Genomic DNA, 14,110 nt, shown 5'->3' on the forward strand with positions numbered 1-14,110 from the left:
TTTGTTTAATTGATATGAAGCAATATCTGGGCCTCAGGGCAAATATTTCAAAAGGAGCTCTTTCCCCTTTGCTAGTCACAAAATTAAACATGTTTCAGATGACAAGGGGTTACCTATGTCCACTAACAGAGACAACAGAAAAACCCAGCTTCTCTCCTTATGTCAATAGCTGAAATCAGAGAGTTTGGCCACCTTAAAAAGTGGTCAATATGCCTAGAAAGAAATTAGCAATTATTTATTATCTTAAAAGTAGGAATCTCCAAAACCAAATACGCTGGATTTAAGAAATGTATTAGCAGCTCTGTGACTCCATAAAATACTAAATTCCATTCATTCTTTCAACATATATTATTATGAAGGCACTTAATGCTGACGCTGTTCAAGGCACTGAGATTACAATGGTGAACAATAAAGACAAGATCCTTGCCCTGTGAAGCTTACATTCTAGCGAAGGAAGCTGATAATAAATAAATGAAATACGGCACTCTCGGGTAGCAACAAGTATTTGACAAATATAGAACAGGGGAAAGTGGTAGAGAATGACTAGGGAATCACAGTCACATATAATGCCACTCATTTTATATAAGTATTAATCCTCAAAATTGCCTTTACGAAAAGACAGGTAATAGTCTTCCCTATTTTTCAGATGCCAAATGAGAAGCACCAAAAAAGCAATTCACGAACATACGTTAATTAGTGGTGGAGTGAGCACTTCCGGCTTTCAGCCCGGGCATATTTTCCCACCAGGCCAAGCCCCACCCAATGTGTCCAATATTCTTCAAGATGACCAAATAGAAAGTAATCTGGCCTAGTGAACAAAAGGCTGGCTCACAGAACAGCTGAGCACATGTCATAAAGTTGATATTCTAGTGGAGGAAGCCAATAATAAGTAAAAACATATGACAAAAAAGATAAGATTTATAGGATGAGAAGTGTAAGGTCAAGTCAGCCCTTAGGAGCTCCCAGAAACAGAAGACGGGTAAGTAAAGGCAAGGGGACTGAATAATATCCTACAGGAGTGATTAGAGAAAGGTGAGCCCAGGTACTCACAGCGGCCTAGCCACGCCCGGAAGCGCTGAAGAAAGGGTTTGCAGAGTTGAGGTGCCTGCATTTTGCAAAGCTGTCATCCATGACTTTGGAAAATATAATTCATGTACAGTGGGACATGGAGTTAAAAAAGGAGTTGGAAATCATCCAGGAGAAGAAATTGCATTTAGGTGATGGATAAGGCATTTAACTTCTTTTCAATTGTTTTAATAAACCTCATTTCCACTGAGGCAATGATACTTTTAATATGATATTATATTTTGCTTATTAGCAAATCCATTTCTTATGAATGGGTTGAAAAATTCTTTAAACATGGTTAAATTATTATTAAGTTTAAACTTAACAATAGTATTCAAATCATAAGCTATTGCTGCAGTACGTATGAGTAACTCATGAATCCATAAGAGCAAGTATTTAGTCAGAAGTGGGTAGTCAATGATTTCCTGTCACAACAGTCAAGTAAAATATTTTAATGAAGAATTTTTAAATCAATATTGGAATATTTAAAGCTTCTGAAAAATAAATTTGCTTCTTGAGGTGTTAGGGTAACTCAGCAGTGACGTACTTCAGTTCTTATGAAGAATTTTACTGAAGAAATGAAAGCAAACATGGCAATGGAAGACATGAAATCATTTCTTTCAGGTAGAGCTCAACTGAGCATTTGTAACCGGGTTTGCTGTGATTACCTCAAGGTACTGGATCAGTCCCTCTCTTTAGAGTCCACACCACTCTACACCCTCACACAATGAGAAGATGATACACAAGCCCAAGAGTGTCTGAGGGAATTGCTGAATGGGCTAGAACCGGAAACAGCTCTGGCAGTATGACTGCTTGACCGGCCTCAGGGAAGAATTTATTATTTTCTTTATGTGTTGTACATTTCACACACCAGGAACATGAAAATGTCTTAGAAGTGGTCTATTCAGCAAATTCTCAATGAGTTCTCATAAGCATTAAAACACAGCAGAGTCACAGAAAATAGCATGGTGAAGGCTTAGGGTGATGGGGTGTGGGTGCGGGGAAGGGGTCAATGGGGGAATGAAAGAGGACATCTGTAATACTTTCAACAATAAAGATAAATTTTTAAAAATACAGCAGAGTCAAAACTGGCAGATTAAACTGTTTCACAGCTTAACCAAAATATTTATTTAATACTAAGACAAGGTTTCATTTAAATACAAGTTAAAACTTAGTATTCATTTATTTCACAAGAGCTCGGACATCTGCCTCCAAGGCATTCTCCTTCCCTTAAATTCAATAAGCTTTGATTTTGGAGCTTCACAGCATAGAACGTGCTATCAACTATGGGAAGGCAAAAGAAAAAATGCAAAAGAAAAACATGTAAGTGGCAAAGCTCACTGAATATAAGAGAACTGCACAAAGAAGAAGAAACGGAATATAAAAAACTGTACCTTTTATAATAATGATACTCAAAATTCTATTAAGAGTTCTAAGTCGCAACTTTGGTCTGGAAGTACCAAAACGACCGTAAGCACCTAGGGAGCAGCCGTAAGTTCAGAATTTGTTTTCTCAACTCTACCACTGTGTCTGTCACTACAGTTACCACATGCACCTGAACATTTGCCCTGCAATCTCAAGGGACAGTCAAGTCCACCTGCCTTTCTTTCCTCCTTTCATCCTATTGTATAATTCATTAGTATCCCTACCAAAGAATAAATTGAAATAAAAATGTAAAGGAAGTAGCTCCTTGTTCAAATACTTATAACTGTTCAGAGTTAGAGAAAAATGAGACTAGTAGGTAAAGAGTATGTGAGTGGAACAGGTACCACTGACAATTTCAAGTGTCCTCTGCCATGGGCACAGGTAGTAAGAAGTTGGCCCTGGGAACACATGACATTTTCATTTGGGAACTTGCTTCGGTAAGAGGCAATATGCTCCTACACAGATGTGCAACAGCTATTTTCACTCTTGAATAACTGCCAGTGGGAACATTTTGTACACAATCTCTCCAGAGGGCTCACTCTGATGGAGTCTGCACCAACTGTACAGGATACAGGCTCAATGATGCTGGAGTGATTGTGATCCATTGCTCAGTTAGGAAAAGCCACACCAGACTCTATGCAGAAGAAAGCTGACTGGTGCTTGGAAAGGCTGGATACATACCCTTCACCCAGCTATGGTATGGAATCTTCACAGCAATTATCAGGAACATTTACCAACTACGAAACCCCAATCCCAGTCCCCAAGAAGAAAGAGTACTGTAACTACTGGTAGAAATTCCTTTTTTTGTTAACTTAATTATAAATAAAATAATCTGAAGTCCAATAGAAATGATAGTATATGTTATATCCCTTGCCTCTCAGGGGCCATTTGCTTCTGGAAATGAAGGAGGTTCAGTTCCTAGCCTCTCCAAATCCCACCCTCTTCAGGATCATATGATCAAACCCTTACTGCTGTTTATCTAGAGGCTGAGACTAAAGGAAGCTGTCACCCATTTTCTTGGTTACTTCCCTACCAATAATGAGGGGAATAAAATAGGAGGGCTGGGTACTTAGGGAAAGAATCACAACGAAGAGCCACAACATGGAGCAATTTTTTTTTTTAAGATACAAAAAGAATCACACTGAGTGGTCCATGTTCAAATTGTTATAACTATGAAAAACTTCATCTCTGACCTTAAACACATTCATTAACTATAAAAGAGTAAAGTGATTAGAATTTCACGAGTATTAACAACATAAAATTTCCTAGGGCAAAGCCAGTTTTCTGTTTTTCCCAAATAAAAGCAACCAATTACATGTTTTAGAAACACTGATTATCTACAACTGACCTTTTCCTTCTTTCTGTAATAAAAGTATTAGAAAATTATAAAAATGCAAATTAGCAAAAAGAAAACAAAAATAGCAATCAAACTCAACAAACCAGAAATAACAGTGTTAACACTACGCACAAATTAGGATAAATCTTTCTAGACTTCTTTTTGTGCACATATATGCACATTTGAAGTAATATATAAATAAGATCATATTATATATACCACACTGTAACCTCTTTTTTCAATAAATCAAGGCCATTTTTCTATAATATCCTTTGGACTTGAATGAGACATGAACTAGTTTCAATCTTCTTTAAAATCAGGCCAGATTTTAAAAGCTCTCATCACAAGACAAAAAAATGTAACTATGTATGGTGACAAATGTTAACTAGACTTATTGTGGTGTCATTCTGCAATATATACAAATATTGAATCATTACGTTGTACACCTGAAACTAACATAATGTTATATGTCAAATACACCTCAATCTAAAATAAATACACAAATAAAGTAAATATCCCCCCCAACCCATGCCAAACATACCTGGAATTTTTCACCTTTGTGCATCTGAGTTGATCTAAACTCAGGAGAATCTATAAAGGCACAGGGGTAAATGTTATGCAGAAAATGTCCTCGATACGAGACCTTCATTCTGGTAACAGAAATTAATGTTAATAAACATACAATATTTCACAAAATAGCAATGACAATCCTTAAAATCTCCATAATCTTATGGGTTTTGATTTTATACTAAAGTTTTAAAGACTCCACAGATGACTGACATAATTAAAAGTACTTCCTGAAGACAAGTGCTTATTTCAAAATAAATTTCACCAACAATAAAATAAAAAAGACAGGTTCCAGTATTGAACCAGACATGTGCCTTCCAATGGCTATCCTCGCTCTGACCATACTCAAACTCAGGCACTTCTGAGAGAGAAAGGGTGGTATTAATTATTATGCCACAACAATATACACCAGGCTCTCCCCAGAAGACTGATATTCCTAGAAGTTATATTTATGATATTAAAAAAAATAATCACCCCTGAAACATGCACAAGCTTCCTGATCTTTAATGCCTAGTTAAAACCTACTTCAATTCTGACTCATTAACTTTATTTTAAAGTAAAGGGTCAAAAAAGATTAACAATGTTTATAATAGAAAATCCTCACATCAACAAGGTTGAGAGCGGCTAATTCCAGGTAGCTAACATGTTGCTCTGTAGTATTCCAAAATGCAGTCGTGCAGTGAAGGTTCACCACCAACAAACTCTGTGCCCGCTTCCTCCATTATGTGGCATCACTCCCTTCCACTCATTTCCTACCCAAAGGCCATGAGAAGATCACTTACTTTCCCTTCAGGAGAATGCTCAGACGGTCATCGACGGAGGTTTTATCCTCTGAAGCGTAAGTCTGGCCCTTTGTCAAGGTTTGGATCATACAAAACTGCCCAGTTAATCTTCTGAACAAATCTGGAGGCACGCGAAGTGGTTCAAACAATCGCCGGTAGATGCCATGGAGTTCCTTTTCGATCTTGACCTGAAACGCAGCAACACCGAAACCCTGGCTTCTGTGCTCTAAACCCAGTCTTGAGAATCAGTTTGTAATACATACCATCACCCTTCCGTCTTTCAGTCAGCGGGCTCTTACACAGAGAGTAAGTGGCGATATAAGTGTAGATGCCAAAAGGGCACTTTTGCAGTTAAACAGAACTGAGAGCAAATGGGAAAGATTTGCCCTTTTGATCAATCACATCTCTTCCTACGTGCTGTAAAGCAACTGTGGAGGTTTTAAATGTTGTTAGCATTCACCTTCCCACTCTAAGCATTTTCTGTACGTAACACAAAACCTTTTCATTTTTAGAACAATATTGTTTCAAAGAAAGAAATTACACTAATTTTGAAATATTTAGCAAGAAAACAAACACACAAAATAGGAATCAACGTGGAAACACATTGATGAAAATACATACAATAAGCATTTTACTTACACGTAATCATCATTTAATGCATCAATATAGGAAAACAAACATCCACAGCTGCAATCATTGTAAATCGCTAGTATGTTTATTAAAGTCGCCTATAAATAATTAATTTTATAAATAAGCAAAGATATTCCCAAGTGACATCTGAATATCAGTAGACAAAAGAAATAATGAAGTTATGTGATGAAAAAGAGACCATAGTGTCAGGTTGTCTCATGTCTAAACTGCCCTAATGATTTAAAAAGTTTAAAAAACTCATTTGTATAACACATTTCACAATATTCAAATGTTTCACTTTCAGGCATATATAAACAGTCAGTCTCATCTGGAATGATATTAAAGGGTCTAAAGATGTTAGATGCTCATTCTCAAGTCTGAACAAAGTACTCTAAAAGCTTTTTAGCTTTAAAATCTCTTGCTTACTAATTAACTTTTAGTAATTACCGGTCTTTTCTTGTACAAAAGATATGAAAGATGCAAAAGGTTGACACCGAGGAACACAGAGTTCCAGATCACGATATCCAAGGCACATCGGTAGAGAGTGGCCCACATGATGTAAAGGGAGCATCCTGTTGAACAACAAAATTAAATATGCAGGTGCTTAGAACAGCTTCAGCATGAAGCTTAATAAATTTGTAAAATAAACTGAACACATTCTAGAAATACCTAAGCGAAACACTGCATTAAGTTTCATTTTTTGTCTGATTATCAAAAAAAGAAAAACATGCTTTGTTGCATAAAATTTGTCAAGTTAGAAAATATTTTTTAAAACAGGAAAAATATCCACAATTCTACTACTTAAAGAAAACCACGATTGACATTACCTCTTTATTGACATTATAATACTTCTTTACAGTCTTTATGCATTTTTACCTGATGGCAAAACTACCGTATAAAATTTTAAAACCTACTCTTTTACTTATTGCAATTTTCCCATTATACTAAAACTCTTTGCATATGTAGTTTGTTTTTTTGCAGGTGAATCTGGAATTGTTTTTACTTTTATGATACATTATTAAAATATCCAAAATAATTCTATTGTAATTCTGAGTGTTAACAAGTCATTAACTCATATTAGTGTAAGAAGTAGTTTGGATTACAGAAAGCTACTGACTGTTTTAGAGGTTTATTATCAGTAAACTATGGACAGTAAATAAAATAATAAAGTAGTGTCCTTTGAATTCATCCAAGAGGAAAATAATTGCATTTGGTTAGCCATTTGGAGTTAGAATTATCTTTACAGATACATTTATCTTATTTAAATATCATAGCAACCTTTTGAGATAAGGTTTATTACAATTTCATTTTAGAGATGAGGTAGCATATGTAGCTTTTAATGACTGTAACTGATTAAGCCATAATTTATCCAACCATCTCCCTACCGGTGGACAGACGAGATTTGAGGTATAATTTTTGATAAGAAACCAAAACATCTTTATATGTAAAAATTGATCTGCTTTTGTGACTGTTTGCTTAGGGGTAGATTACCTGACAGTAAGTCAAGGGAGTGAATTTCATAGCTTTTGATGATACTGAAGAATTGTTTTTTAAAAGGTTTCTAGAAATTTGCAATCCTACTAGTTGGGAATGTAAGTATCAAATTGTCATTACAAAATTTTTAAACTTTTTTTTAATCCCTACTCAAGGATATTTTTTCCATTGCTTTTCAGAGAGAGTGGACAGGAGAAAGAGAGAAACACTGACGTGAGAGAGACACAAGGTATGTGCTCTTGACCATAATCGAACCCAGGACCCTTCAGTCTGTGGGCTGACACTGTAACCATTGAGCCAAACTGGCTAGGGCAAAATTATGAAACTCTTAACTTGATAGTGAGGAATTTTGTATAATATGTATAATTATATTTTGCCTTTCCATGATTTTTGGTGAGTTGAATATTTTACCCAAATCTTCTAACCATCTGAATTTTAACTTGGTGGTTATCCATTCATCTATGAGAATCTTCCTAGTTTTTCTTATCCATTCTCTTACTTTAAATAAAGTAGCAATAGCTTCTTTTGATTAATACTATGGTGAAAAAGTTAATATATATATTTTAATTTAAAATAAAATTATCAATATGATACAAATATATCAATGACACTCACATAAAAGCTAACCTCCCATGTTAAAAAGTTACTCACTTGCAAATTTTTATTTCATCAGAATAATTTGGGGCATCTAAATAACATAAAATGTAAAACTTTAAATGTTCTTTAAATATTTCATAACAAAATTTGAAAAAATGTAAAATATTATTGAAATGAAACAAGGTAACCTAAAGGAAGGGGTGACTGGGAAGCTGGAGGACCTGAATTATAGTCCTGGTTAGGCCACTTTGACCTATAATCCACCAGGAGATCACGGTTTGATTCTCCGTTGGGGCACATGCCCACATTGCAGGCTTGATCCCCAGCAGGGGGTGTGCAGGAGGCAGTGGATCAATGACTCTCTCATCATTGATGTTTCTCTCTCTCTCTTTCCCTCTCTCTGAAATCAATTAAGACATTAAAAAAAAGAATCACTGGCTAAAATAACAAATTCAATTGTTTTAGTACTTTGATGTGAATCAATTTAATCTGCTTCATCGGGATACTAGAGCCAAAGAAAGTTTTAAACTGTTGTGTCTGAGTAATTGCTCTTATTGTTAATGTTGCTTTGCTGCCCATAGCAAGTATATGCCTACTCAAATAATAATATTTAAGACTATATAGTACTTACTATGTGCCAGGCACTATTGTAAGTCAAATGTGTACACACACTCATTTAATTCTCACAACAACCCTAGGAGGTGGTTATTATTTTTACCCTATTTGACCCATGGGGCAACTAAGGTATAGAAAGGTTTAACCACTTCCTCCAGTTACACAGTTAGCAAGTGCTGGAACCAGGATTCAAATCACACAATATGGCTCCAAAATCCACACTCCTACACACAAATAAATTTTCTGATATCTGGGAAATTCAAACAACATATGAAAACATACAAAAGTTTTTCTAGAGTAAGTAAGAGAGCAGTATGGCATATGAAGGCCTATATTCTAAGTTACTTGATATTCTGCTAAGTCAATAACGCAGGCATATTTTTGGTATGCTACAGGCCTGACAAGGAATTCTCTAAAGCTCCCAGTTACAAAACCCATCTGATGTCAGTTTACAAAAGTGACATAAAAATCTCAGGTATCTTACCTACAGCTAACAGCCCCCTAAGAAGTATCATATGGAGGTGAAAAGTAGTTGGAACAACCAACCCAACTGCAAAAAAAATATTTGCTACATGAAAAACTAGATGATGTATCTCTCTCCAGTTTTCACAAGTGGTCTCATTGGAAGGCACAGGTGTAAAACCTATTGAAGCTGATTCTGCCAGTGGGCTGGCCTCAGTATAATTCATCTTGAAAATTCCTGTAAAAACAAAAAAAAAGGACAATCAAAAAAATGGCAGCTATATTTTATCACCCCGATAGGTGTTATATCAAAATTATTTCTGTGAACTAAATGTTGGTAAGTAGACTTCTCTGGTGATTATGAATTAGACCAAAATCACAGCTGTCACATACTGAATCCTTATCTGTTAAATGATAATAATTCCTCTTTTTTTTTTTTTTTTAAAATATATCTTTATTGATTTCAGAGAGAGGAAGGGAGAGGGAGAGAGAGAGAGTTGCAACATCAATGATGAGAGAGTTGTCATTGATCGGCTGTCTCCTGCACGCCCCCAACTGGGGATCGAGCCTGCAACCTGACCGGGGATCGAGCCTGCATGTGCCCTGACCAGGAATCGAACTGAGATCTCCTGGATCCTAGGTTGATGCTCAACTACTGAGCCACTCCCGGACAGGCAATAATTCCTCATTTGATTTTATGATTAACATTTGACTTTATCATTAAATGAAATAAAATATATAAAACACTGAGCATAGTGCATAACTCTTCTCTGATATATATGTATCTGTAATATATATATATATCTGTATATAAACATATATGATGGTGAGGGAGAGAGGAACGGTGGAATTAGCTAATCTAAAAGATAATCACCAATGTTTATAAACTGCAGCAATTACAAAGTTATTTAGCATAGCCTTACATAATATTTCCAATAGTGACACGAAACCCAAAAACAGGAAAAATAACTGGAAAAACTGATTTTTGGGAATATTTTGAAAAAACTAACACCTTCATTTTTAAATATGAAGGCTTAGGATATTTTTATATTGTTGTGAAGGCATTGTATCACACATATATACACTATGTTATCATATATGTACATAATAAATACATTACTACAATCATTTATATATACACAGAAAGATATAACATTTACTCCTTTTACTGTCTAATTTAAATCTCTATTTTCTTTGCCATAAAAATCCCAGTTGGTTGCACCTCACAAATTGAAATGCAGTAAGCTTCCATTTTACTTATATGTAGATCATGAATATATACTTAACAATTTAATATTAAAATCTGTAGCAAATACATTTCAAAGAATATATATTTTACAAAAAGTGGCACTGCTTTCTGATCATATTACCTATCCTCCACCTTTGATACCTAAAAAACTCTTTCCATGCCCTGGCCAGGTGGCTCAGTTAGTTGGAGAGTTGTCCCGGCATCAAAAGGTTGCAGGTTTGATCCCTGGTAGGGGCACATACTAGAGACAACCAATCAATATGTGTCTCTTACATTGATGCCCCCCCCCTCTCTGTATCTACCTCTATCTCTATCTCTCCCCATCACTTCCTCCCTCTCTAAAAAGCAATGAAAGCATATCCTTGGGTGAGAATTAAAAAAAAAAAGTTATTTAAAAAACACACAACTCTTTATATTATTAATTATACAAATTGGTCCCTGACAAAAATGATGTAGATTTACAGAGTAAGTGAATTATTCTATTTCAAGAAAAGAATTTCAAATGGGAACCAAAAATGCCTTTAAATTTAATTTAAAATACGTATTTCTTTCCAAGTAAGGTCATGCAATTAACCATACTTTTCCATTCATTTTTTCATCATACTAAAAGTAAAGGTCTTAGGTGGGAAAATGATTGGTATGGGTTGGGCATTTGAAAAGGATGTTATTAGACAAATGTGTAAGAATTCCACATCTCTTAAAGATGATAAAAAAAATACACACATGAACTTACAAATTGTGAATGAAATGATCAAGTCAAAGATCTCTTCACATAATTCTGAAATAGCTCATAAATATAAGAGAAATAGTTGACTTAGTATTGATTTTCTGCAAAAATGAAAGAAATCATAAAAATTCAACCACTTTACAAATGTTTGAATCAATAAAAACAGTAGCCTATTGGGATGGGGGCATCATTATTTTAATAACTCTACTTACACAAAGTTCGCTTTCAAGGACCAAATCAGAATTAATCTCAGTTTCTGCAGGAGGGAGAATGCTATTAAATGTCCTGTACGACTCATAAGCTAATGCCAATGCCAATGTCGGCTTATGCATTAGCATCACATAAGCTAACGGCAACGACCATTCCTATTGCACCTTAGAATGTGCTTTCACTCCCGTTGTCTGATTCATTCTTCTAACCACCCTGAGCTCTCCGTGAGGTAGGGACAGTGTCATACTCATCCACGTAGAGAATGCCAGAGGTGAGAGTCATACAAAAGGGACACAAACAATGCGGGACACAGTCAGAAATCAGGTTCAATCTCCCCAAACCTCAGCAGTAAAGACGGAGAATGCCTGGTCCTGGAGTTCAGGGGGTCTGTTCTACACCACAAGCCCCAGAAAGCCACCTAAGCCAGAGAAAGTCACTTCTGCTCCTTGGGTCTGCTTTTCTCTGGGAACAGAGGTGGCTGGACTAGAGGCAGCTGGACCAGATGGTCTCTGAAACCTCTTCAAGTTTTAACAGCCAGTGCCTCTAAAACACATTTATATAAGTTAATTAATACATGCCTCAGTCCCCCCCCACACACATCCACCTGATTCCACTTGTATAGCCACCTAATTCACCGCAGTACAATTTCAAGCTTTTTAAGTTCTTCAATTAGCACTAAAAGTAACAATTTCTGGTCCAAGAGAAATGATAGGAAAACTACCATCTGCTGACCCAAGAACCAGGGAAATAATAGTATATACATTTTTAAAAGGTGAGATCATCTTACGACATACTTTGATGCACTGTATAGTCTTAAAGATACGTATACATACAGTTCATATGTTTACTTAAATTTCTATCTGTATTTATTATATTGTATGATAATTAACATTATATAATATATACAATTTACTTTTATATTTACCTATTTTCTATTGTTTATATATATTTATCTGTATGCCTATTTTGAAATGCCAGTTACCTATTGTCAATAAATATTGGTAGGATCTTGCCAGCTTCAGCTCCCTTTGATCTGCATTAGTGGATTTAAGTGTTTTTACACTGAACTATCCTGATGCAGAGAATGAATGGTTCTAATGAGGAAGATGAGACCGGTAAACTGGTAAACGTTCAGATTAATTTTTATTAAATTGAGAAAACTTCTTTCTCCTATTAGTTCTCGGAGTCTAATTCTTAAAATTACCTGGTCTAGTAAAGTCCTGTTTATCTACTGATTTTTAAAAAAGTTATCTTTATTGTTGGAAGTATTACAGATGCCCCCTTTCCCCCCACTGACCCCTCCACCCCGCCCCGCCCCCGCCCCGGCCTTCACCACACTGTCGTCTGTGTCCGTGGGTTATGCATATAAGTTCTTTGGTTAATCTCTTCCCATCCACAAATAGGTGTTTACAAGGCTAAATGGCTGATTGCTGAAACTAACCTTAACCCTTCACCAAGCTACAAAAAGGAAAGATAATAGCAATGAGCAAAAGTCGTGCCTGTGTACTCATTCAGCGCACTCTGTGATTCCAACTGAACCTCTGCACATCTTCGGAATCCCGAAGGGCATTACCATTACGTCGCTAAGAGTCTTTTCACTCTTAAAAATCAGCGGTTTCTGTGCCCTGTCTGGCCCACAACCGGTTTCCCAAAGCCTTGTTCCGAGGGCGCGGGGGCGGGGGTCGCTGGGGTGGTGGGGGTGTCGAGGATCTCGGGATCCCTAGCCACCTACGTCCCCAGGGGCCCCGCTCACCCGGCTCCTTAAAGAAGGGGTCCGCGTCCACTGCTCTCCTTGACCCGGAGTCGGGACTTCGAGGGATGCGCGCCAAGCGCCGCCTTCCTCCCCGACTCCCAGGTCCGGGCGCACGACCCCGCGGCCCTCCAGGGGGCGAGGAGGAGCTGCGGTGGGTGCGGGCGGGGGCCCGGCGGGGAGAGGAGAGGCCGAGCTCACCGAGGATCCGCCCGAGGCAGAGCGCGGGAACGGCACCCGATGGGGCCCAAGCGCCGGGGGACGCTGGCGCCCCCAAACCCAAGTGGCGGCCGCTGACACTTGAGGGTCTAGGGCCTCGCCGCCGACACCCAGCGAGAAAGAGCGGCTTCCAAGGACAGGGAACCCCGGGAGGGCGCGGCCAGCGGGGCGAGGGCGGGGCTCCCGGCCACCGAGGCTCGGAGCCCAGGCAGGCGCCGCCCGGGCCCGCGAAGTTGCTGCCAGGGGAGCAGGGATCCAACTTTCGCTTCCCGATTTAGCCTCGGGAGCGCGAGGCTGCGAACAGCCGGGCTCGCGGTGGCAGCTGTGCCTCCCGCTCCTTACCTGGCCCGTCGCTGGCACGGAGCGCGGGCGGCGCTGGCCGAAGTTCGGGGCAGCAAGCGGCGGGGCGCGGGGGGCGCGGGCGCGGCGGCTCGACGGGCGCCCAGACGCAAAAGCCTCGGGGGCTCGGCGGGTCCGGAGGCTCCGCGCGGCGCGTCGGGGCCCCGCGCCCGCAGCCGCTCTGACTAAAATAGGCATCGCGGCCGCCGCCGGGGCTGGGGCCGCACCGCGCACGCGCCCGGCGCCCCGGCGCCCCACGCGGGCGGAGCCCCCGCCCTCCGCGCGGACTCCCCGCCGCCGCCGCGTCGCACAGCCGCGGTCCCTTTGAAACACCCGCTTCGGGCTCCCCTCGTCTCCTCCCCACGTCTCTAGCCTGCCCGTGTTTGGACCTGAGCGTGGGTCGGGCCGCGTCTTCGGACCGGCGGAGTCGGTCACTCATCCCCACGGGGTAACTCGAGCGGTAGGGTCCCGCGGGGAGAGCAGTGAGGATAAGAAATGAGAACTAGAATCTTCCTGACCCCTCAAAAGTCGGTGCCCGGCGCCCAACTCCTTCCCGGGACCGCCGCCCGCTGCTCCGCACAGGCAGCGCGGGGCCCGAGCGCGCGCCACGCGCGTCTGAGCCTGGCGGCGGGCGCGCTGCTCC

At 39.4% G+C, this 14,110-nt stretch overlaps 1 protein-coding gene across 3 annotated transcripts in view; it reads right to left on the minus strand.

The window, feature by feature from the left end:
* POPDC1 (popeye domain cAMP effector 1) overlaps nt 1-14,110 on the minus strand; it is a 34,135-nt gene extending 20,025 nt beyond the window's left edge. Inside the window, exons 1-5 of one of the 3 annotated variants that reach the window (XM_081140013.1) lie at nt 13,857-14,110; nt 8,996-9,211; nt 6,253-6,377; nt 5,176-5,363; nt 4,368-4,476 (exon numbers count right to left, since the gene is read on the minus strand). In XM_081140013.1, the coding sequence (XP_080996139.1) occupies nt 4,368-4,476; nt 5,176-5,363; nt 6,253-6,377; nt 8,996-9,200 (627 nt within the window). In that variant the 5' untranslated portion in view covers nt 9,201-9,211; nt 13,857-14,110. Of the gene's footprint in view, nt 1-4,367; nt 4,477-5,175; nt 5,364-6,252; nt 6,378-8,995; nt 9,212-12,912; nt 13,693-13,856 lie in introns of those variants that run through there. The other 2 variants (XM_081140012.1, XM_081140011.1) reach the window with 2 other exon arrangements.

This window comes from Miniopterus schreibersii (genome assembly GCF_964146895.1).
Source record: "Miniopterus schreibersii genome assembly, chromosome: 6".
Taxonomy (NCBI): domain Eukaryota; kingdom Metazoa; phylum Chordata; class Mammalia; order Chiroptera; family Miniopteridae; genus Miniopterus; species Miniopterus schreibersii.